This window comes from Lutra lutra, chromosome 4 (assembly GCF_902655055.1).
Source record: "Lutra lutra chromosome 4, mLutLut1.2, whole genome shotgun sequence".
In the NCBI taxonomy this organism is placed as follows: Eukaryota; Metazoa; Chordata; class Mammalia; order Carnivora; family Mustelidae; genus Lutra; species Lutra lutra.
In genome coordinates, this window is record NC_062281.1 from 157410452 (window position 1) to 157433258 (window position 22807).

General features: G+C 43.2%; 1 protein-coding gene and 1 long non-coding RNA gene across 2 annotated transcripts in view; both read left to right on the top strand.

Annotated features, from left to right (window-relative positions):
• The window catches only part of FAF1 (Fas associated factor 1), a 478510-nt gene extending 466254 nt beyond the window's left edge, over positions 1-12256 (top strand). The window contains exon 19 of the mRNA XM_047728777.1: positions 11636-12256. Coding sequence (XP_047584733.1) covers positions 11636-11719 — 84 coding nt within the window. The 3' untranslated portion in view covers positions 11720-12256. The remainder of the gene's footprint in view (positions 1-11635) is intronic.
• A 1206-nt stretch (positions 12257-13462) lies between these two features.
• On the top strand, positions 13463-14915 carry LOC125099303 (uncharacterized). Its single transcript, XR_007127093.1, has 2 exons — positions 13463-14634; positions 14812-14915. It is a non-coding gene; the product is annotated as an uncharacterized LOC125099303 (long non-coding RNA).
• Positions 14916-22807: the final 7892 nt, after the last annotated feature.

Here is a 22807-nt window from a genome sequence, read left to right on the forward strand (position 1 = left end):
GAGGCATCCCAGGAACTGTTTATACAAGGACCTGGCTGCCTTCCATGATATCAGCCCTTGAAAGTGAGGCATGTCCCCCAGACCAATAATTCCAGCCTTTTACAAATCACTGCACACATTGAAAATGTTTGTGTGCTTCATTGGAGTAACCACACTAAGCTGCTCAGGGTTAGAGGCAACCCAGCCCTGAGGATCCGAGTTGCCCTAAGGGATGAGGAGGCTGGCATCCTGGCACACCACTGGGGCTAATCTGCATAGATTTCTCTTGCCACAGCATAGAATCCTCATTCATGAATTTGCCTGTACCCCCCATTTATTAAGCTTTCAGGGACAGTGAGCTTGTGAACCATTCTATAAAATAGGACTTCTTTTCTTTACTTGAAATCATGTCTTCCAGAGCCCAAGAGGGACAAATCTTGGGAACTGTCTTCCCAGAATGAAGACACATACCTGTTTTCATTTTTTTAATGCTATTCTTTTACTCATTTTCTGCCTTTTATATTTACTCTGCACCCTTGGATCTTCTGTTTCTAGCTAAAGAGGCCTTCCTTCCCACCCCCATGCTACCCATCTTGATAGAAGCCTCTCTGTTATCTCTGGGCTTTTTCCCTTCTAACACTGTTGTTTAATAGTGTAGTGACCAAAGCCATTATGAAGAATACCAATGCAAGGAAAGGGTCACATCTTTCATTTGGTATTCAGGGTCTGCCTGACAGTATGCCACGTTTGAGGCCATTTTGACAGTAGTAATACTTAGAGTTGGTGTCCTCATTAAAAAGACTATCTAAAGGCATAGGCTAGGAATAAAGAATCTAGAATTGGTCCCATATCTGCCATGAGTGCTAAGTAATCTATGGTAAGTTCTTTTCCCTCACTGAATTTTTCTGTCCCATCTATTACAGAGATAACCTTTGAAAATCCCCCCCAGGGATGCTTGGGTGGCTCATTCGGTTAAGCGTCTGCCTTCGACTCAGGTCATGATCTCAGGGTCCTGAGATTGAGCCCTACATTGGGCTCCCCACTTAGTGGGGGGAGTCTGCTTCTCCCTCCCCCTCTCCCTCCATGTGCTTGCTCTCTCTCTCCCAAATAAATAAAAATTTAAAAAATAAATAAATAATAAAAATCCCCTCAGTTCTAACAATCACAGGGTTTGTGATAATCGAGGAGCTAGAAATTTGTCCAAATGCTTGACATATTAATACACTGTTTGGGGGAGATAATGTGCTTCAGTTACATGAAGAGGATGGTCCTTCTAAGTGAGAAACTTAGAGTAGTCCAGTGTATGACTACAATACTAATATTATCTGGTGTGGTTATGAACCACAGACTTTGGAGCCAGACCTAGTTTCAGATCCTCGCTCTGCCACTTCCTGCCTGTGCAGTCTTAAGCATGTTATATAATCTCTCTGAGCTTCTATTTCTCATTTTTAAAGTGGAGGTAATAGCACCTTCCTCACAGTGTTGTGTAGTGCTTGTGAACCACTTAGAAGAATTAGCACGTAGTAAGCTCCCAGAAAATGGTGAACTGTCACCATTATTATAATGTGAGAAAACAAAGAACAGATAGGGCAATCTACAAGATACAATTTTTATCCCTTTGTCACTTTAGTCATCTCTCCCTTTGTTCCTTTATCTTTTCTTTCCTTCTCCCTTCTTCTCATCTTTAAAAAAAAAAAAAAAAAGTAGGACCCTTTTCTTCGCAACTGCAGAAGGCCACTCAGCCTCACTCTGTAGCATACCAGTTACTCTACCACAGTTATGAAAAGAGGAGCATCTGTCATTGTTTTCTAGACACTCTTGCCCAAGTGCTACTTCCTTCTTTCCTGTGATCCAAGGAGACATACTGGTCCAGAAACTATACAGGAAGCTGGGATGGAAATAAGCTATAGAGTAGTCACATAGTGGGACCATTCCAGATTGACAGTTCCTTTTGGGGTTGCATTACCACCTATAGCAAATATAGAGGAGAAGTTGCTAGGAGCTAAAACCGGCATTGCTGTGCTTGAGGAGGAAGAGGAGGAAGAATCCCTTACATTTGCAAAGGACTTTATAGTTACCAATGCCTTTTCACACCCTGACCAGCTTATGACCAGCAGATCAGTTCTTAAGTTCTCCCCCTGATACTTTGTGGGTATAATTGGCCTCTTCAGGGATTCCCACCTCATCAGGAGGTATTTAAAGACTATGGACAATTAGCTATTAGGACCAAGTTGACAGTAACAAAATATAGCCTGTGTTCCTCTGGAGAACAACAAAGTCCATACCACAATAGGAACATGTTTATGATACATGTTTATGATGCATTTTTTTATGCTCAAGGGAACATTAGCTGTTCTCTATTTAGAAGTAGGATCAGAGGTTAAGGGGCAGTGAAGAGGGATGCATCAGATATAGTCTGGAAGTTCATAAACCTGGGTGTAAATTCTAGCCTTATCTTTTCTGTGTGATCCTGGGCAAATCCCTTAACCACTTTTGACCTTAGAGAATTCATCTATAAAATGGGAATAATAGGAATACTTATCTCATAGGATTGTTATGACAATTTAATTAGATAACATGTAGAACAATTAGTAGAGCATGTGGCACTTATAAAATGCCAAATAAATGATAACTTTTTGGTAGTGATGACATTAATTATTATTTTTTAAACTTGGTTTTGAATATGGATTTTTTAATTCAGTGATTAACAGAATGGATTACTCCTAGCATACCAAAAATATTAGTTGTGGGAGCCTTGGTGGTGCAGTTGGTTAAGCATCCTCCTCTTGATTTCAGCTAGGTCATGATCTCAGGGCCGTGGGCTCCCCACTCAGCAGACTCAATGGGGAGTCTGCTTGAGATTTTCTCTCTCTTTCCCTCTGTCCCTCACCTCCTGCTCTCATTCTCTCTCTCCCCAAAATAAATAATCATTTAAAAAAAATTAGTTCTCCCATGCTCAAAGCAAATGCTAATTTTGAACAGAAGCAAAAGCAGACATAGATATATATATATGTCTAATATATATATATATATCTGAATATATATATATTCATTTATATATATATATATATATATATTCAGCTTTAGTGTAATTTGGAAACTTACATAAGCAGCCTTTGTGCTGCCTCCTAGGATAGAGAGAGCTCAGGATTTGAAGTGAGAAGATGTGGGTTCAAATGTGAGCTCCACCAATTTCTAGTTGTATGACCATAAGTAATGTCCTTGTTTGAGCTTTGGTGTTGTCATCTGTTAAAATGAGAATAAATTAGTCCAATCTCTTAGAATAGCTCTGGGGTTTAGGTAAAATATGTGAAGGTGGTGTGAGGGCTGTAGAACAATACATTGTTATGTACACATTCTTCAGAAAGAAGTTTGTGAACACATTCATTTTGGGTTTAGATAACTTGTTTAAAGAAGCATCTCTTTAAGAACAAGCTTTGTAGGGCGCCTGGGTGGCTCAGTGGGTTAAGCCGCTGCCTTCGGCTCAGGTCATGATCTCAGAGTCCTGGGATCGAGCCCTGCATCGGGCTCTCTGCTATGCAGGGAGCCTGCTTCCTCCTCTCTCTCTGCCTGCCTCTCTGCCTGCTTGTGATCTCTCCCTGTCAAATAAATTAAAAAAAATAAAATAAAATAAAAATAAAATCTTTAAAAAAAAAAAAAAAAGAACAAGATTTGTTGTGGCTTTATGGGTGGGAAATGTATTTAGAATTGAATAATGCCCTGACTAGGTGATTCTCATCTTCTAATCAAGGCTGAATAGACTTTGAGAAAAGAGAGTTGTGGCTCTTACATCAAGTTATATGAAATCATAATTGTTAAGCACTTGTTTAGTGCTGTGGGGATATTTAGGGTTTTAAGTGTCATTTAAATAATACCCCTTCACTTAACTTGTTCAAAACTAATTGAAAGACATAAGACCAACTGAAAGACAGACGAAGGACTCAGGGGGAGTACAAATATCACATTTGTTACTGAGAAAGTTGATCAGAGATTGTGGTTTGGAATCTGCAGCTAGGGGGCTTACTGATATATTCTTTGCCCCTAAATTAGACAGACTTGGCCACAAAGTCCTTGGTCTAAAACTGGAGAAGCAGATTTGACTCCAGAAAAGGGAAAGGAAGGGGCTGAGCTTAGATGCTTCACCCACGTTCACCAAACAGATAGGTCTTCATCTCACTGTGTGTGAGAGATGGGGAGAGCATCCCAGAGTCCCTCCATGTGGAAGCAGGAGTATGAAATGCTTCATGGTTATAAGCTTCATCTTATTAAATCTTCACAACTCTGGTTAGCAAAAATGTCTCAATATTATAAATAGACAATGAACCAGAAATTAAGTAACTTATCCACAGCCATCAGAGAGTTAGGAGGTTTTAGCAATGGAATCCAACCCAAGTCTCTCTCCCTAGGTCATTGGGGAGCTCACACCACACAAATGACATCTACTGACACAAATAAGACATTGAATCATAATAGTTGCCATGTGTGGGCTCTGTGTTGACTGTTTTAATCCATACAACAACCCTTTCATCCAGCAGAGAAGGAAGCTGGAGTTCTAAGCATCTTACTGACATGGCCAAGAGCTCGAATTTGAACCCAAGAGTTTCTATTTCCAAAGCCCAACAGCAGTCCAGTTGACCTGATTGAATCATTAACCCCCACATTTTTAAAAATGCAAAAATTAAAGCATAGAGAAGAAAAGTGATTCATCCAAAGTTGCACCACTGGAGCCAAAACTAGAACCTATACATTCTGTCCCTTTACATCCTGACAGCATTAGGTAATATACAGCCTTAGCCATCAGTACAAAGGAGGAGGAGGGAGAGCTTGCTGAGAGCTGGAAGGTGAGGGAGTGCTTACAGAGGCTGCATGGTCTGTCTGTCTGTCGTAGGTTATGGGATCTACTTGTCCTTCATATCTGTGGGAGGGAAAAGGAGGAAGAAGGTGTATGGGTAAGTGTTTGCTATCTGTGTGAGCTACAAAAGGATTGTAAATTTTCCACCAGTGTAGCCAAGGGCTGCTCCTGGGGGTCAGGCTATGCAAGGCTCCATCCATTCACAGTGCTGCCAGCACACTGCACAGTCTAGAAAGTGGTGCTGCTAATAGCCCAGAGGGGAGCAGCCAAATTATAAAGAAAATATGAGAACAGAGCTTTTTCTCCCCTTGGAGATGCTGGAATTTTCTGAAATGCAAATTTTACTCTAAAAGCAAAAATACATTTGAGAAACCACTGGTGGTCTATTGCTTCCCAGTTCCACACGCTGAACCTTAAGAATGCAATTCATGGAGTGAGAAAGAACACCATTAGGCCACTGAAGGAGGTGGGGAGTTATAATGGAAAGTGTTAGGGAACTAATCAGAAGACTTGGGTTCTGGTTCTACCTCTACTGTTTATGCTATCACAGGAAACACAATCTCTAGATCTCTTTTCCTAATCTACTGAGTGTGGCTAATTCCCAAAGTATGATTTCCAAGTACTACTGCAGGGCATTTCCCTCGTAAGCTGTTAAAAATGCCTTGGGAATGTTCAGAAAAATGCAGCCGAGCATGTTTTTTAAAGACTTCATATTTTTGGAGCAATTTTAGGCTCACAGCAAAATTGAGCAGAAAGTACAGAGAGTTTCCCATATACGCCTTTACATGTATAGCCTCCCCCATATCAACATTCCCTGTTGACAACATCCCTCACCAGAGTATACATATGTTACAACTGATGAACCTACATTGACACATCATTATCACTCAGAGTTTGTAGTTTACATTCTACTGGTTTGGACAAATGTATAATGACATATAACCATCATTATAGTATCACACAAAGTATTTTTACTGCCCTAAAAATCCTCTGTGCTCTGCCTACTCATCCCTCTCCCCATTCCAACCCCTAGAACTAGTGATCTTTTTACTGTCTCCATAGTTTCACCTTTCCCAGAATGTCATATAGCTGGAGTCATACAATATGTAGCCTTTTCAGATTCTCTTCTTTCATTTAGCCTTAAGATTCCTCCATGTCTTTTCATGGCTTAAGGGCTCATTTTTTGGTGTTGGATAATATTCCACTGTGTGGATGCACCACAATTTATTTATCTGTTTACCTACTGAAAGGCATCTTGGATGCTTCCAAGTTTTGGGCAATTATGAAAAAAGATGCTATAAACACCTGTGTGCAGATTTTTGTGTGAACGTAAGTTTTCAGCTCCTTTGGGTTAGTACCAAGGAGTATAATTAGTGGATTATATGGTAAGAATAGGGTTAGTTTTGTAAGAAAACACCTAACTAACTATCTTCCAAATTACTGTGCCATTTTGCCTTCCCACCAGCAATTAATGAGAGTTCCTGTTTCTCTACGTCCTCAACCAGCATTTGGTGTTTTTGGTGTTCTAGATGTTGGCCATTCTAATAGGCATATAGTGGTATCTCATTGTTATTTAATTTGCATTTCCCTAATAGCATATGATGTGGTGGAGCATCTTTTCATATATTTATTTGCCATTTGTAGTAGCTCTTTTTTGATGAGGTATCTTTAAGGTCTTTGGCCCATTTTTCAATTGGATTGTTCATTTTTTTATTGTTGAGTTTTAGAATTCTTTGTATATTTTGGATAATCATTCTTTATCATATATGTCTTTTGCAAATATTTTTCCCCTGTCTATGACTTGTCTTCTCATTCTTTTGACAGTGTGTTTTGCAGAAGTTTTTAATTTTAATGAAGTCCAGCTTTATCAATTATTTCTTTTGTGGATTGTGCTTTTGGTGTTATATCTAAAAAATCAAAGCAATTCCCAAGGTCATATAGGTTTTGTCCTATGTTATCTTCTAGGAATTTTATAGTTTTGTGTTTTACCTTTAAGTCTGTAATCCATTTTGAGTTAATTTTTGGAGAGGGTGTAAGGTCTGCATCTAGATCCTTTTTTTTTTTTTTTTTTGCATTCTGTGTTTAATTGTTCCAGCACCATTTGTTGAACCTAGCATTTTTTTCTGAAGGTGAAAATATTAGATCCATACTTAACCTTTATTCAATTTTAAAATAAAAGCATTACTTCAGCAAAATTAAGTAAAATAACAGGGACTGATAATAATATCTATGCTATTAGACTGTATATAAATAGATTGTAAACTATAAGTACTATGCATATATTGCTGCTACTGTTGTTTTTAGTATCACTCAGCTCCTGCTCTCAGGTAGCCCCCAGCCTAGTAGCAGTAGTATATTTATGCTCAGGCTTTTTTTTTCAAGTGAGAGGCAAAATGGTGTGGCTAGAAAGAACCCCAAAACGGAAGCCAAAAACTCTGGGGTAGGGTACTACATCTGCCTCTTAACTGTATGACCTGGGCCAAGTCACTTGACCTCTGTGAGCCTCAGGAGAGCAGCCTGTGAAATGAAGGCATTGGACTTTTGGCATTTAAGGAACCTTCTCACCCTAACATTCTAGGACTCTATTTGGTATGGCCTAGGATGAGATTCTGTCACACTGATTCACACTTTTCTCAGCATCAATGTTAGATTTTTTTTTAAAAAGGAATTGAAGCCCAAGGAAGTAATAGAAATAAGATGTATATGAAAGTGCAAACTGCTGAGAAAATTGATCTTAGAAAGAATAGCTCTATTTGCCCCATTTTTGATAACATAAGTTTCACAAAACCAAACTGCTAAGGTATTAATTTAATAAGAAAATACATCATTCAGGTTCCCTAAATATAATGAATAAAATGTCAAGGTGATTGACCTTCCTTTTCTAACATACAGAGTCTCTTATCTGAGAATGCTCCTCCTCTCCCAAGGAGTCCCAAAGGGTGGGTTTCTCTGTTGATTTAGAGAGTCAATAATTCAGTAAAGTCCCAGGTAAATGGCAGAACACAAGCTGAGATTGGGTTTTTGTATTCGTATTTTATAAACATTTCAGGATTTTTTTTTCCTGACCCTTGATCTTTTGCCATTCTTAAAATGAAGATCTTATATCTTAGAATCTTGGTTAGAAACAACCTCAGGGTCATCTCTTCCAACTTTTTTCTCTGAGTGGATCTACTCTTAGCCATGCCCCTGGCTGAATATTCTAGCAGTTCAACATACAGATTCCAAAACTAGATTCACATCCTCGCTCTGTCCTGAATAGCTTTGAGACCTTGGGCGAGTTACTTAATGTGTTCCATGGATCAGTTTTCTCATCTGTAAAATGGGAGTAATAATTGTATCTACCTCAGAAGGTTATTATGCAGATTAAATTATTTTATAAACATAAAGTGCTTGGCATATGCCCGGTACAAAATAAATGCCAAATATATGTTAGCCATTACTGTTATCATCATGATCTTCTCAAATATGCCCTTATTTGAATGCTTCTAGGGACAAGAGAGAATGCGCTCACTGTCCCCAACCATCCCTCCTTCTCCATTGCCACAAGGCAGCCCACCGACATGTTAGCCAGAAGCAATTCTGTTTAGCATGTGCTCTGGAGTCAGACTTGAGTGTGAAATCTTATTCTGTCTGCACCTTGATATGATAACCCATGGTATCTTCAACTATAAAATGGCAGTAATCATACCTACTTCATTTGGCTTTTTTGAGGACTAGACTACTATATATAAAGTACTTAGCATGGTTCCAGCTACATGATATGTACTCAATAAATGATAGTTGCTGCTATGATAATGGTTAGGAAGAACAAGAAGGAAACAGAACAGGAGGAGGAAGAAGAAAGTAGCACAGTGGCATACCAGCAGCTTTAAGAGTTCTTTCTGGCCAGCTGAATTCTGTGTCCCTGTGATTTTACCTCACTAGTCCCAGCCCTGCCAGCTGGTACTGCACGTAACATGTCTGATCTACTTGGCAGTCCTTCAGATACCCCTTTCCCTGTAGTGGCAGCCACCACCACCACTTCTCAGTTCCCCCTTGAATGGGACCCAGAGCACTGCAGGATGATTCCACAGCATGGCCACCTTTCTTGCAGGGGAGAACTTCATCCCCCTATGTTCCCCTACAGCCTTTTTGTCCATGCCAGGCAAAAAAGAATGGAAGCCGAGATTGTTCTTGTTCATTTTGAAAGTTCTGTCTAAAACGACCTCCAAAGAATTGCTTCTGATCTGGGGTACCAGAAGGAACAGGCCCCAAACCACCATGAAGTAGTTGAGCACAGCCTCATGGAAACCCAAGGGCATCTCTAGTTACTGAGGCATTACGCTAGCAGGGCAGCAGGACAGAAATAAGAAAGGCAGCCTGGTGCAGGCCTGTGCTCCAGGAAGCTTCGGGAAAAGAGCTCCAGCTTTGAAGTGAGCCCAGGACCCCTCTCCAAGGCAACATTCCAGTCAGTAATGGCTACCACTGACTGAGCATGTTCTGGCTTGGGCACTGTACCAGAAGCTTTATCAACACTCCGTTTAACTGTCACACTAACCTATGAAGGTTAAACTGATGTATTCTTATCATAGAGATGAAAAAACCTATGCTTTCTGGTTGTAGAACTTCAAGGTCTATAGGTACTAAAGTGAAAACAGGGATTTGAATTTAAGTTTGCTTCAGTCTTTTTAAACATTATACTGTATAGATATCCCCCTTACTAACCACGTGGACTTAAAACAAATGGCAACCACTTTGAGCCTCAATTTTGCCATCTCTACCTGCCTTGCATGGTTGTTACAGGAATTAAATGAAATAACATGAAGTCCCTGGCATGTAATAGGTGTTAAAGAAACTTACAGTTTCCTCCTTTTCATGTCCCAGCTATCTCACCCAAAGTGACAGAGAAAAATCACTTAACTTGCCTGGGACACAGTTTTCTGAACCTCCAACCTGGTGTGTTGACAGCTTAGGCAGGGATCGGTTTGGGCCTGAGGCTCCAGTCTCCCAGCCTGTTTTTCTCTATAGCATTTCTGCTGGTATGCATAGGCTCTGGCACTACAGTGATCATGGTTTCTCTCTACAAACATCAAATTTACAAACCACAAATAACAAAGTACAAGATGCCAGAAGAGCTCTGGCATGTTAATTAAGAACAATAGCGGAAGCAGCTGAGTGGAAAATACCAACGAGTATGAAGCAGAGGCTCAGTTGACAAGAGACAGCGTAATATTGTATGTTAATTGGGGAAGTGGGTAAACATTTGCCAGCAGCTTGCCCCTCCGGTGCATTGGAAGACAGACAGCAGGCTGGGCCTTCCCTACTGCCTTGCCTGCCCATCTGCCCAGAACCCGAGAGATACCAGTAGACCTGCTTTGCTCTGGGTTCCTTAAAAGCAGAGAGGATTCTTGAGGTTGATGTGTCTCCTTAATGACCCTCCTGGGCATACCAGGTTTCCATCTGGATACAGTCAAAGATAGTGTTCCTCCTTCAGCTCTCCAGCCTGGTTGTGACACTAGGCCTCCCAGGGCCCTCATCCCCCTTGACTAGGAGAAGACAGCGGAGCCATCTCATTAGGTGTGGTTTGGGTTGAGCAGAGGACAAGATCTCCAGCCTCAGATGCTGTATTCTCTGAGGACCACAGGCCCAGGGCCTCTATATCTCACATAGCGGACTTCCCAGCCTCCCATCACATACACTCAGACCTGTCCATTTATCTGTATGTCTGTCCATCCTTAGTTATTCACATACATGGTAGCCATCATTAAACATGTGCTCTGTGCTGAACACTGTGCTAATTATGTATTTTTTCTCATTTAATCCTCACATCAGTCCTGCATGGTTGATATTAACTCCAAAGCCACAAAGCTAATAGCCAACACAGCTGTGATTTAAACCGGAATCTTTCCGGTTCCAAAGCTCACTGTCACTTCCACTAAACTAGTATTTCTCAACTTTTTAAAATTCATACTCCCTTCTGATAAATATGAAAACTCTGTTTCTTTCTCTCTCTCACTCTCAGATTCATAAATCCTCCATCCCTGCCCCTGGCCTAGGAGGTCATAAAGCTACTTTAGGATTCCTACATGACTAGCATTTCCCAACTGAGCCAAGATTTTGCCTAGCTTTACTCTCTACAAAGAGTTCATATGATTAAATAATGATGTTTTTATTTCCAAAATTTGAAGTCTTATTATGGCATTGACTCATTTTTTCAAACTAAATATCCCCCCACCCAACCAAGAAGGAGACTGTGATACGCCTTCCCAGGGAGACTCTCCTCAGTGGAGGGTATCCGTCTTTGGGCATGGTAGAGTAGACATTGTCCAGTTTACTATGGGAAAGCTTAGCCAGAAGATCAACCCCAAAGACTTAGTTCTTTTCTGACCAAGCAGAAAAGTTCCTCCATGCTTTCAGGAGTTAACCAAGCAGAGATCTCCAAGAATGCTAATCAGTTGTTTAGCCAGTACCCTTTCCTAAAGTGCACCTGTTCTGTGGGCCAAGCTGTACTGTGCAGGAGGCACAGACCTCCCACCTGCCAGGAAGAGGTCCAGTCTCCTGAAGCTGCGCCTGCCTGTGGTCACATGCTAGTTCTTCCACTAAGCTATGAGACATGACCTCTCTGAGCTCTGGTTTCCTCGGTTCTAAGATGGAAGTAGCACCACCTATGTCACAGGTTTATTGTGAGCATCAAATAATAAATTTGGAAATGCTCAGGCCACTGCATAGCAGGCTGAGAATCAGTATGCACAGGTAGGACCTGAAAGCCATGTGGAGAAGAGTGTGCTTGTTCCAATCTTTTAAATATGTTTTCTTTCTTTTTAGGTAACCCAGCTCGACCCAAATAAATCATTATTGGAGGTAAAGTTGTTCCCTCAAGAAACCCTTTTCCTTGAAGCAAAAGAGTAAACGTGGCCCAGCAGTGGAACCAGCCATTCCTTGACAAGTCAGAGGCCGGCGTCAAGAGAAGGGCTCCTTGCCAACCCACCTACACGCTCGTCTCACTCAACTCAATGTCACACTTCTGCCTCTTACAAGATTGCTGGAAAAAAGTAATAATAAACATAGCTACTTAAAATTTCCCATCCACGAGTATATGTTCCCAACCCTCATAGAGAATTACAACTCTGCAGCTCTCCTTTATCCCCTCCACCTCACCCTTGTCCAATGACTAATGCACTGTTCAAGTGTGAGTGTCCACGAAGTAGAATTTTTACCTCTCCAGTGCCCTTCGTTTCCCCACACTGTCTAGGACAGTTCTGTCTGCCCTGTGACACCAGGATGCTATGTATTTGATATGTCTCATTGAGCCAGGGCTCATGCACCTCTGCCTTTTTATTTTCATGACTGGATTTCTACTTTGTCACCTACTTTTAAAAGGCATGGGGAAAAAAGTCAAATGGGACTTCTCAGCATGGAGATTAAACATTGTTGTAGGAAAAAAAAGCATATCATTTTTGTTGGTACTTTCTGACTTCTTTACTAAAATTTAAGGTTGTGTTTGAGGACTGCATTTGACATATATGCAAGATATTTATTTATTGCAGCTGCCTTGGGTCTCCAGGTTCCACCTAGGAGTTATCTGCTGTTCCAGTGAACCATGGAAAACTGTTGAAGCACATGCTATGAATGCTGAGATAGTGTGAAAAGGACCAGCACCAGGACTTTGGTAACCAGTCCAGCTGCAAGAAGCTGCTGTTAGGTTTGCATTTGGGTAGTTAGAACCTCATGGATACCAGCTCCCCGATTGCTGGTCCACCAGCACACACCGAACATAATTCTCTCCTGCTTTTCTCTCCCTCTGCTCCATCTTGTGTTGGGACCTTGTTACTTGGTATTTTAAGTACCTGGTCTGTCACCAAAATCGGATCAGCCAGCCCGTGGACTCTGAGCCCTGCTGTAAAACCTTATCCACTGTTTCATTCTTTTAACATTTCAGTATTAGATACTAGATTCCCATTTCAAATGAAAGAGATCTCACCCTATGGCTGAAAATTCTGTCCTCTTATATTTAAGAGAACAGACTTGGGGGCTCAGCTCAGAAGACACGTGTTTCCTGAAGATGCATGTAATAATTTGGGAATGATTTAGTAAATGTGGATTTTTGTTAATCTGTGGATCCAGGGTTTGAAGTTTAGTTCATGGAAGTACTGTTATGCCTTCACAGCCAATGATTTCTTTTTAGTCCTGGAATGTTTCTCCATATCTGTTTTTATGTTCACTGTAGTCTCTCTCCCAGGGTTTGGGATTCTGATTTTGACATTTTGTATTTGTCCAAAGTACAGTCTAAGTGCTGGGTTTTTCCCCCGGCCCAGTTCAAGGGGTTCTCAGAAGACACTGACTGAAGCCTAAGATGTGGCTGGTCATTCTCCCTCTGCCTGGAAGTGCATATTCGCCAGGAAAATTCCTCTTGTGTCTTTTCTCTGGTGCTCCAACCAGGGACCTCCCTGAACACTCTCTCATAAGAGATGTGTTCCTAAAAGATACTGCTACATCTGCTTAGGGTCAGGCCTCCTCTGGTTCCAGAGTCTCCCAAGGAGGCTGAAAGGAAAAGAGACCAAATATGAGGGAGTTCAACCTGTGTACTTCCTCTCCAGCTCCACTCCTATCCTCCTTTTTTTTTTTTTTGGCAGGGGCAGCGGGGGGGGGGGGGGGGGGGGGGGGTCTACACCTACCTTTCTAACCTGGTGGCACCAAAGACAGTCATTTCCAATGCTACAGACGCCCTAGGGCACCAACTCTTCTCTTTCCAGGTAGACCTTAGCTTCCATGCAGAAGCTATAACTCTAAACCCAAGCCATACTCAGGAACAGCAGCAAGAGTGTTGGTAGGAGTTGGAGAGACGGGATTCTGAATTTACTTTCATGGTTAACCTGTTCCATCTGATTTGGGTTTGACTTCATCATATTGTTCTGCCCTGTCAGCTTCACTTCTGTATCCCAGTGATATAAACTTTACTCCGAAACTGATTTCTTAAAACTTATTAAATGCTTCTTGAATGTGTATGAAGTTTACTCACCCTTTTTCAACCCTGTCTTGAGAGATTCTCCTAGTTCAGTCTCATGAAATCCTATCCTGTAGGTCCCCATTGCCAGGAAAGGCCTCAGCTAATTGTCATTGTTTACTGATGTCATTCTGGTCTACTGAGTTCCAGAACCAGGGGCCAAAACAGTTTTGGGCTTTTTCTTACAAGCACATTAAAGTGACTTTGCATAAAGTTAGGTTCCAAGAAAAACGTCAAGTAACTTACTATCACAAGAGGAGAAGTTATTGAGTAACTTCTGCTATCGCAGAAATAGCAATGTCCTTTGGCCGTTCTTCCTCCTGCCCTTAAACTTTCTTGGTCTTTACATCCCAGATGCCAGATGGAGTTCTGAGTCAATCAGAACATGGGCTCAGTGTTCTTATGCCCAGTGTTTACAGTGAAGTTCCAGGACTCCTTGTCATCCTCACTTCCATTCCAGTTCATTCCTCTTTGTTTCTTGGATTATCAGTCGTATGTTTGGAGCATTAGTTTGAAGGTTTAAGGAAGTACTGACAGTTTCCCACAGACCCTAAGAAGGTGTGGTTTGGGGAGGTTTCTGATTTGCAATGTTGCCATGCTTTGTCACCACTAGTTTTATGGGACACACAAGTGTTCATCTCTGAATTGTAAGCATGCAAAGTCTGAATGGAATGAGGACATCTTTTATGGAATCTTTTTTTTTTTAATGTAGAACAATAGGATTTAGGTTTTATGTGGTGACATTAGAAATATAAAGTAAGTTTGCAGTTGCATTAAAATTGCTTCTCCCAAAGCTACACATACTGACCTGAGTACACTGGTCAAAGACCTGGGTTTTAAAGATGTTGCAGAGCTCTGACAGATTTCCTCAAATGCACAGAAGTTGTTCATTTGGATAGGGGAGAAGGTCTTCATTGTCTCCATGAGCAGCATCACTGATGGACACACTTCCACCATCCCTCCCAGCTCCTCATCCACCCAGTCCCAGATCCCACAGATGGGTGGGACATGGAATCCTAAATTCAGTTCAGGAGTAATCACATAAACATCACACTTCACAATCTATGTGACCCTTTCACCTGCATTATCTCATTGGATCTTTTTAAAAAAAAATTCTTGGGGGCGCCTGGGTGGCTCAGTTGGTTAGGCGACTGCCTTCAGCTCAGGTCATGATCCTGGAGTCTCAGGATCGAGTCCCGCATTGGGCTCCCAGCTCCATGGGGTGTCCGCTTCTCCCCTGACCTTCTCCCTTCTCATGCTCTTTCACTCTCTCTCTCTCAAATAAATAAATAAAATCTTTAAAAAAAAAAATTCTTGGAAGGAGATCGATCTCTCTCTCTCTCTCCTTTCTTTCTCATTTCCCTCCCCTTCCTCTTTTTTTCTCTCTCTCTAGTTTCTCCTTCTTCTCTCTCTCTCTCTCTCATACACACACACTAGAGACTTTAGTGTCTTCCAGTTTGAACTTTGGTTCTGCCACTTCACAGCTGTGTGACTTTTAAGTGAGTAATGTCTCTGAATTTCAGTGTCCTGATAACATTCAGGAGCGTTTTTCAGATTCCCATATCTTCTACATTCATCATCACAGCCCACCACAGTGAGGGAAGCAGGGCAGAGATGATCATTCCATTTTTGCACATGGGGCTCAAAGGGCAGTGCTTGCCTAAAGTCACACAATATCAGTACAAGAGTCTGGACTCAAGCCCTAGGCTCACAGCCCTTCTATAAAAAATCTCTAAATTTCATGTCCAAGAATGAATCTTGGCATCCCCCACAGTTTTGTATAAAAATTTAAATGTAATCTTTTGGAAGGGGAAATCCGTATTTATCAGATTCTCAGTGGGGAGTATTGATGCCAGGAAATTTGGAACCACCATTTACATCATGCAAACACCATCAGACTATTTGGGAAGTTGAATCTGTCCATTCTTTTTGTCAAGCCACATTTTTATGTAAAAGAAAGCTGCAACCCCCAAGGGGCGGTAAGGAGAGATACCACAGTTGGGCTTTCTTACCTTGGACCTCCCGTTGCATTTAGTGCTTCTCTCTCATCTCAAATAATCTGCTTTGGATGACCCCTAACAACGCCTCTGGCCTTACAGCTCCTCCCTGCTGTATTTTGAAAGTGTGGTCTGAGAGGAAATACCAATAAAAGAGACTTGCTCTCCGGTCTTCATTCTGTTAACTCTTAGATTACACACTATTAGCTGCGGTTCTCAGTTTTGAGAGGTGACATAATGTGTAGCTGAGAGCATAGCCTCTGGAGCCATGTTGCCTGGGTCCAAGCTGCTCCTGAACTTACTAGTAGTGTGCCCTTGGGAGTCACTTCACTTTCCTGTGCCCCCGCTTTTGCGCTATAAAATGGAGATAATTTAAGTACTTGGTCGATAAGGTTGTGAAGATTAAATGAGCATTTAACAGTTAACATGTAAAGCAGTTAGCTGTTATCTGGTCTACAAATGGGATTATAAAAGGAAAGGAGAGTGGGTGATGATAGTGACAAGTGGCAGTTTATGGGGGAGGACACAGGAAATGTGAAAAGCAGACGCATGAAGTCCAGGAGTACTGCTCTGGGGCCTTACAGGGAAGGTTAAAGAGCCTTGCACATGGTATCACTGTTACGGGTGTCCAGAGGCTAAGCCTGGGGCATCATGGGAAGGAGGGAGGAAGTGACTAACTTGCTGAGCACTTGGGATGTCCCCAGTACTGTGTTCAGAGCATTACTTACATTACCTCATGTAACCCCACAATAACCCTTCGAGTGAGTGATCTTGACCCCATTTTGAAGCAACAGCCTCAAAGAGGTTGCCTTTGCAACCTTGCCGAAGCTCCACAGCTAATTAAGAGCAGAACAGAATTTGGGGCCAGACCTCTGACGCTAAGGCTCCTGCTGTTTGTGTCAGTGCAGCACCACCTTCGAGAAAAGCATGATCTTTTACCAAAGCATTTCAAATAATCACAGTAATAATATTTTTAAAATGTTGCTGCATACTAAATGGGTAAAGCCCCATTTCCATAGAGAATTCAGCTCTCCAAAAGGACTCTCCCCAGTGTGTCAGGGGCCAGGTTTTAAGCAATGCCTTTTATTTTTAAGCGCATGCAGTGTTTTAAGAGGGATCCTGTAACTTCTCCCTCTTGGACATCTACAAAGTCCATTCCTTGTTCCGTCATCCGTTATCCTGTGGGCATTTATTCCCTCAGACCTTTGTTGTCACTCACCTGGATTATAAAACCACATCCTAATTGACCTCCCTTTCTCCAGTCCCTTTCTTAAAGACCATTCTCCACGGAGCTGCCAGAAGGAGTTTTCTAAAACACCTGCGTCACCATGCCACACCCACACCTTCATACCCTTAGAGGCTTATTATTACCATTGCCCTCCAAATAAAATCCAAACTTGCCTTGCATTTAAAACTCCAGTCATCTGGGGGCGCCTGGGTGGCTCAGTGGGTTAAAACCTCTGCCTTCAGCTCAGGTCGTGATCTCGGGGTCCTGGGATGGAGTCCCGCGTCGGGCTCTCTGCTCGGCGGGGAGCCTGCTTCCCTCTCTCTCTGCCTGCCTCTCTACTTGTGATCTCTCTCTCTCTCTCTGTCAAATAAATAAATAAATAAATAAATAAAAACTCCAGTCATCTGGCCCCTACCTCCATTCCCATCTACCTCCAGCCATGCCCTCAACACACATCCTGAGTCACCTGCAGTTTTCTGAAAGCATCAGCTTTGTATCACATCTGGCTTGGACACTATCCCCTCTGTCACCACCAGACTCCTACCATCTCTCTGTCCTTCACTTTCAGTTTAGACTTCATTTCCTCCAGAATGGTTTCCCCAACCATTGCTACACCCTCCAAGTTAGGCTATGAATCTTCAGCCCTGTGCTGCCTTTGTAGCGCCGGGTCACCATGAATTGTAACACTCAATTCGCTTGTTCTTCCTGCCCCCACTGCAGACTGTGAGCCCCCCAAAGGGTCTAAGTCACTTCTTATCCTCAAGGCCTAGCAAAATGACTAGTACATAGTAAGAACACAGGAAATTGTGACTTAGTTAACTGAGTTTCAACAAACAAATGATGTCTGTCTGTAATTGGTCACTTCAATCTCTAACACCTTGCTTGCTCATCTGGGGACATTGTGAGGACAGAGACCAGGTCATAATCACCTGTTTATTTCCAGAGCCAGCTCAGGGTTTGGCATAGCAGTCATGTACCCAGTGGTTACTGAAACACTTAGTTAATTGGAGCTGGAACAAAACCAACCCGAGCTGCTGAAAAGAGACAAAGGGTAAAGGAATTCCTGTTGAGTAGCCTGGTGAGGGCTGCCCAGTGTCGCCCCCACGCCATTCTCAGAAGTACTCCTCCAGGTGGCTGCTACTAATATCCTTATTTTATAATCAAGGGAACTGAGGCTCTGAGAATGTCACTGTCCACAGACACACAGCTAGTAAAGAGGAGCTGAGACCCAGAGCCCGAAGCTCCTGCCTCTTCTGTGTGCCTTCATCGATGAGCCCCACCCCCAGCCCCGGCTCTGAGCTGCTGTAGCTGTAACTTCTAAGCCACAGGGGAGAGAATATTATAAAAAATCCCCACACCTTTTTAGGATACTGCACAACCCTAGTTTTCTCCCACTCCTCCGAAAGCTCCCCCTGTGTCTCCTCTGCCGTTTTCCTGCTCTGCCTGTGAATTGTCAGCAGCCTTGAGTTCCATCCTCTGCCCTCTGCTCTTCTCAAACTCTCCTTAGACAGGAGGTAATTTGTGCTTTGAGACTCAGCTCAGTTTTTGCCTAAGGTATAAACTCCACAAGGGTAAGAACTGTGTCAATCTGATCTGTTGTTTCATCCTTCCACGCAGGCCTGGCACTGTATATAGGTGCTTGATAAATAGTGTACATCTGTATCATGTTTATTGAATGCCAGGCACTAAGTACTTCACTCCTCACAACAGCTCTGTGAAGAAGGAGCTATTAATATCCCCACTTTATTGGTGAGCAAACTGAGGGCACAAGAGATGAGGTAATTTGCCCAAGGTCACACAGCTAGTAAGTCAAGGAGCCAGGATTCAAACGCAGGTGTTTTGGCTCCAGAGCTCAGGTTATTACCACTCCACTCCACTACCTCTCCTCCAGAAAGCCTCATAGAATCCCCAGGGCCAGGTTAGGGGCCTCTTCTAATCCCTGTGTTTGCCGCTAGGAGAGCACTTATCCTATTATTGTGATTATTTGCTCAGAAGCCTCCGTCTGTGGACCATGACAGGTCTGCCCCCACTGGGCCTGGCACAGGGCACACACAGTAAATGTTAGATGAATGAATGAACTACAAAACTACCATATGAGATGGAACATACTATCCCTGTTTCATACATTGATAAACTGAGGCTCAGAGGCGTTAAATCATTTGCCAGAGTCTCATAACTACTATATAATATACCCTGTCTATCTCCAAAGCAAATCTTTTTTTTTTCCATCATGCATTTTCATTAGACCTGCATTTATTTTATTTAAAATTTTATTTATTTATTAAAGAGAGTGCACATGCGTGCAAGAGAGGCAGAGCATGAGCAGGGGGGAGAGGCAGAGGGGAGAGGGAGTAGCAGACTCCCCACTGAGCAGGGAGCCTGACTCAGGACCCATCCCCAAGACCCTGGGATCATGGCCTGAGCCAAAGATGGATGCTCAACTGATTAAGCCATCCAGGCACCCATTAGACCTGAATTTAGTTGAAATTCTATTTAAGTGCCCTTTGCCTTATGGAGATAGCGTCAGTTTTGACTTATCTATTCATCATTTAGGCTTTTTGTTAAAAGCCTGGATTCTTAGTCTCTATCCTCGTCCCAGAATTTCCAGGCTAGGATGGGGCCAACAGTTTCAGGACGGTGTGGTCAATGCTAGAGGAGTTCCAGGAGCCATGGAAACCTAGAGAAGGCCCCCAGTTTGGGCAGTTGGATAGAATTCTGTGAGGTCTCAGGCCCCTGGAAATGTTATCTGCCTTACTTGGGCACACATTAGTAACACTGGCACCGTATTTTTCTGAAGAGTTTGCAAAAAGGAGAGTCGTACTAAAACTTCTCTGTGTTTGGGGGAGTCCAGTGGAAACACATATAAAGGAAATCAGGTTTGGAGGCCAGGAACGTTGCCACATTTCCAGAGGGGCGTGCCGTGGTCTCAGCTGGATAGAGCATCCCACATACGAATCATCATTTTCCTACCTGGGTCTGCCTGGCCCTTTTCTCATTTCAGAGCATTTCCCGATATAGCAGGTCTACCTCTCCTCATTCTACAGATGGAGCAACTGAGACCCAGAGCAGTGAAGTGACTTGAGCAAGGCTCCATGCTGGCATGCCTTCAACCACACCAAGCATCAATGAGGAACTTACACAGTATCACCTACGTGCCTCAGGTCCTTGATATTTAAAACAAAACAAAACAAAACAAAAACCCTATGGAAGGTCATGGACGCAAAAGGAAAGACCATGTTCTCTGGTATAAAAGTGGTACTGTGCCATGGAGGCAAAGCACCCAGCCCCTTCTTTGCAGAGTCCCACAAGGAACCAGCAGGGCTATGGTGTGCCCAAAATAGTGGAGGCCCTGAGAAGAGACCAGTGGGGCTGCTTCCAGAAGCTGGGGGTGGGCTCTGGGCTGTGATGCTCCTTTCTTACTGGCACAGAATCACTTTATGCTTTATAGCAAACATGTTCTGATTAATGGAACCCCTGGGAAGGGTGGTGGGAGTAAGCAAGGTGACCTAGGGCAAGAGATGGCCCAGAGTCCCTCTGGGACCTTGAGCACCCCAGGCCTGCCAAAAGGTCTGTGAACCATGACAACCCATTCAGAATTCTGATTCTGGAGGGCATTTTCAGATTATGGTTCAAAAGCAGAAGTCACCTGCTATTATCAGCTCCCAGCTCCCCATTCCTTTTTCTAATAGAGGCAAAAAGATACTGAGAAAGGAATTAGTTTTTCACTCTGGAGTGAAGGCAAAGAGAAGAATTCATTCATTAAGCAACTGGCTAACAAATAACAATATCCAATATACCTTGAGCGTTTACTACATATCAGGCACTGAGAAGGACTTTCCGTGAATTGTGTTATTGAATCCTTACAATGACCGCATGAAAGCATTCTTTTTACTTCCATCTTATATAGGAGGGAATGTGACCAATGGAGGACTCCATCCCCAGCTCAGTGTTCATACTGGCAGCCCTGCTCAGCCAGGCCCTGTGACCAAGGGTGCTAAGGATACATGAAGGATGGTGGGAGACTCCTGACCAGCAGTGAAAGCACAGCTCTGAGGGGCAAAAGGGAGTGAAGAAGCCCCCAGGAAAAAAGGCTCCCAACACCAAAGGAAAGGCAGCTTCATCCTCGTACACCTATCCCTAGGGGATCAGTCCTGAGAACCAGGGTAGGGAATGTGGCCTCAACTCCACCTGCTAGTCTCCAACCAGCTCTTGTACAGATGGCAAGAACAGTTCTCCTCCCTCTCCCACCTAGCTGTTTGACCCTGGGAAAGTCACTTCCTCTCCGTGTCTCAGTTTCCTCTGATATGAATTGGGCTTGAAGATGGGTGGCCATGTGGTTTCAGGGAGAGCAAAATGCAGGAGGAGCTCAGAGAACTTGCAGTGTTGGCATCTGCCTACCTTGCCTTTCACGAGCGACAGTAGAGCATCCTGAGTGCTAGGTCCTAAGTGGTGAGTAGAAGTGTTCTAGGTAACTGGCCTGGGCACCTGGAGGAGGCATCTGTGCATCTGTGCCACTGCAAGCCTGGAGTCTGAACTACCCATTGGGGTTTAAAAAAAAAAAAAAAAGTCTTTGTCAACCAGCTTCCCCACCCTGACACAGACCCGCCAGGAAAGACAGTTAAAATGTTGGGCTTCTGCCCAACCAAGATCCGGCCCTGAGCCATTCAAGCAGCTTGGAACTCACCCACATACACAGCCTGGAAGGACACTGTGCAGTTCCAGCAGGAAATGGGGGGTAGAGGTAGTAGAAGGTTGTGTGTAGGGGAGGGTGGAAGTCAGAGTAGAATTCTTTGAGGGAAAGATGCCAAAGGCCTGTGTGTGTGTGTGTGTGTGTGTGTGTGTGTGTGGCCTGAGCAGACAGATTAGGTCTCTCCCTCCTAGAGATATCTCCTAGAGAGATATCCCTCTCTTATCTTCATTTTGGTCTGTGACCTGGGGTTTATAGGCTGGGACTATGGGGCTGGGGACTCCGATGTATACATCGAGGACCATTCAGCGCCGCACTCTAGCAGAGAGGCTGATCCTGCCCAAGAGCCTCGTCCTGACACCCTTCGTCTTCACGTTTACCTCTCCCCACATGCACTGGCCTGGCCGCTACTGTCCTCCGAGCAACCCAATTCCAGCGGGTAGGCGACTTGCCCACAGCCACACAGCACTGTGAAGTCGCTCAGTCTGGGTGGTACGCCCCCCAGGGGGCTGATTCCTGAAATCGTCATTTCCAAAGGCCCCCTTGTGAGGCAGAGACCATGAGAAGGAAGGTCCAAAGGAGACCACCCTGTGGGTGCACATCATCCTCAAAGCCCTAGGAGAACCTGCAGATCACTTGGGCCTTTGCACCGTTTCCTATACGCAGAATCGCCCTTCCTTCCTCAGCCTAGTCAATTCCAGGTCCTTCCAAACTCAGCACCCGGAGACTGAGAATTCATTTAAAATGGGTCAGAAAGGAGGCCAATCTCAAAATAAATATATTATGATCAGCAACTTTCTTATGTTCCTGTCATAACCAGTTAGACGTTGTGAAAAGATGGGTGAAAAGATTCTGTTCAAGGTAGACACATAAAATACCAAAGATTATGCTAAAGAAACAACTACAGGAACAAAATGACAAAATTTACAAAGTGACATAAATTCGTGAATAAATGAAAGTCACATTGTGTCCTAGATGGAAACATTCCATATTGTGAAGACATATCTCCCTCGAAATGATTTCTAAAGGCAGTTAATTAAAAATTCCAAAAGGTTTTTAAATTTTTACTTTCCCTTTGGAA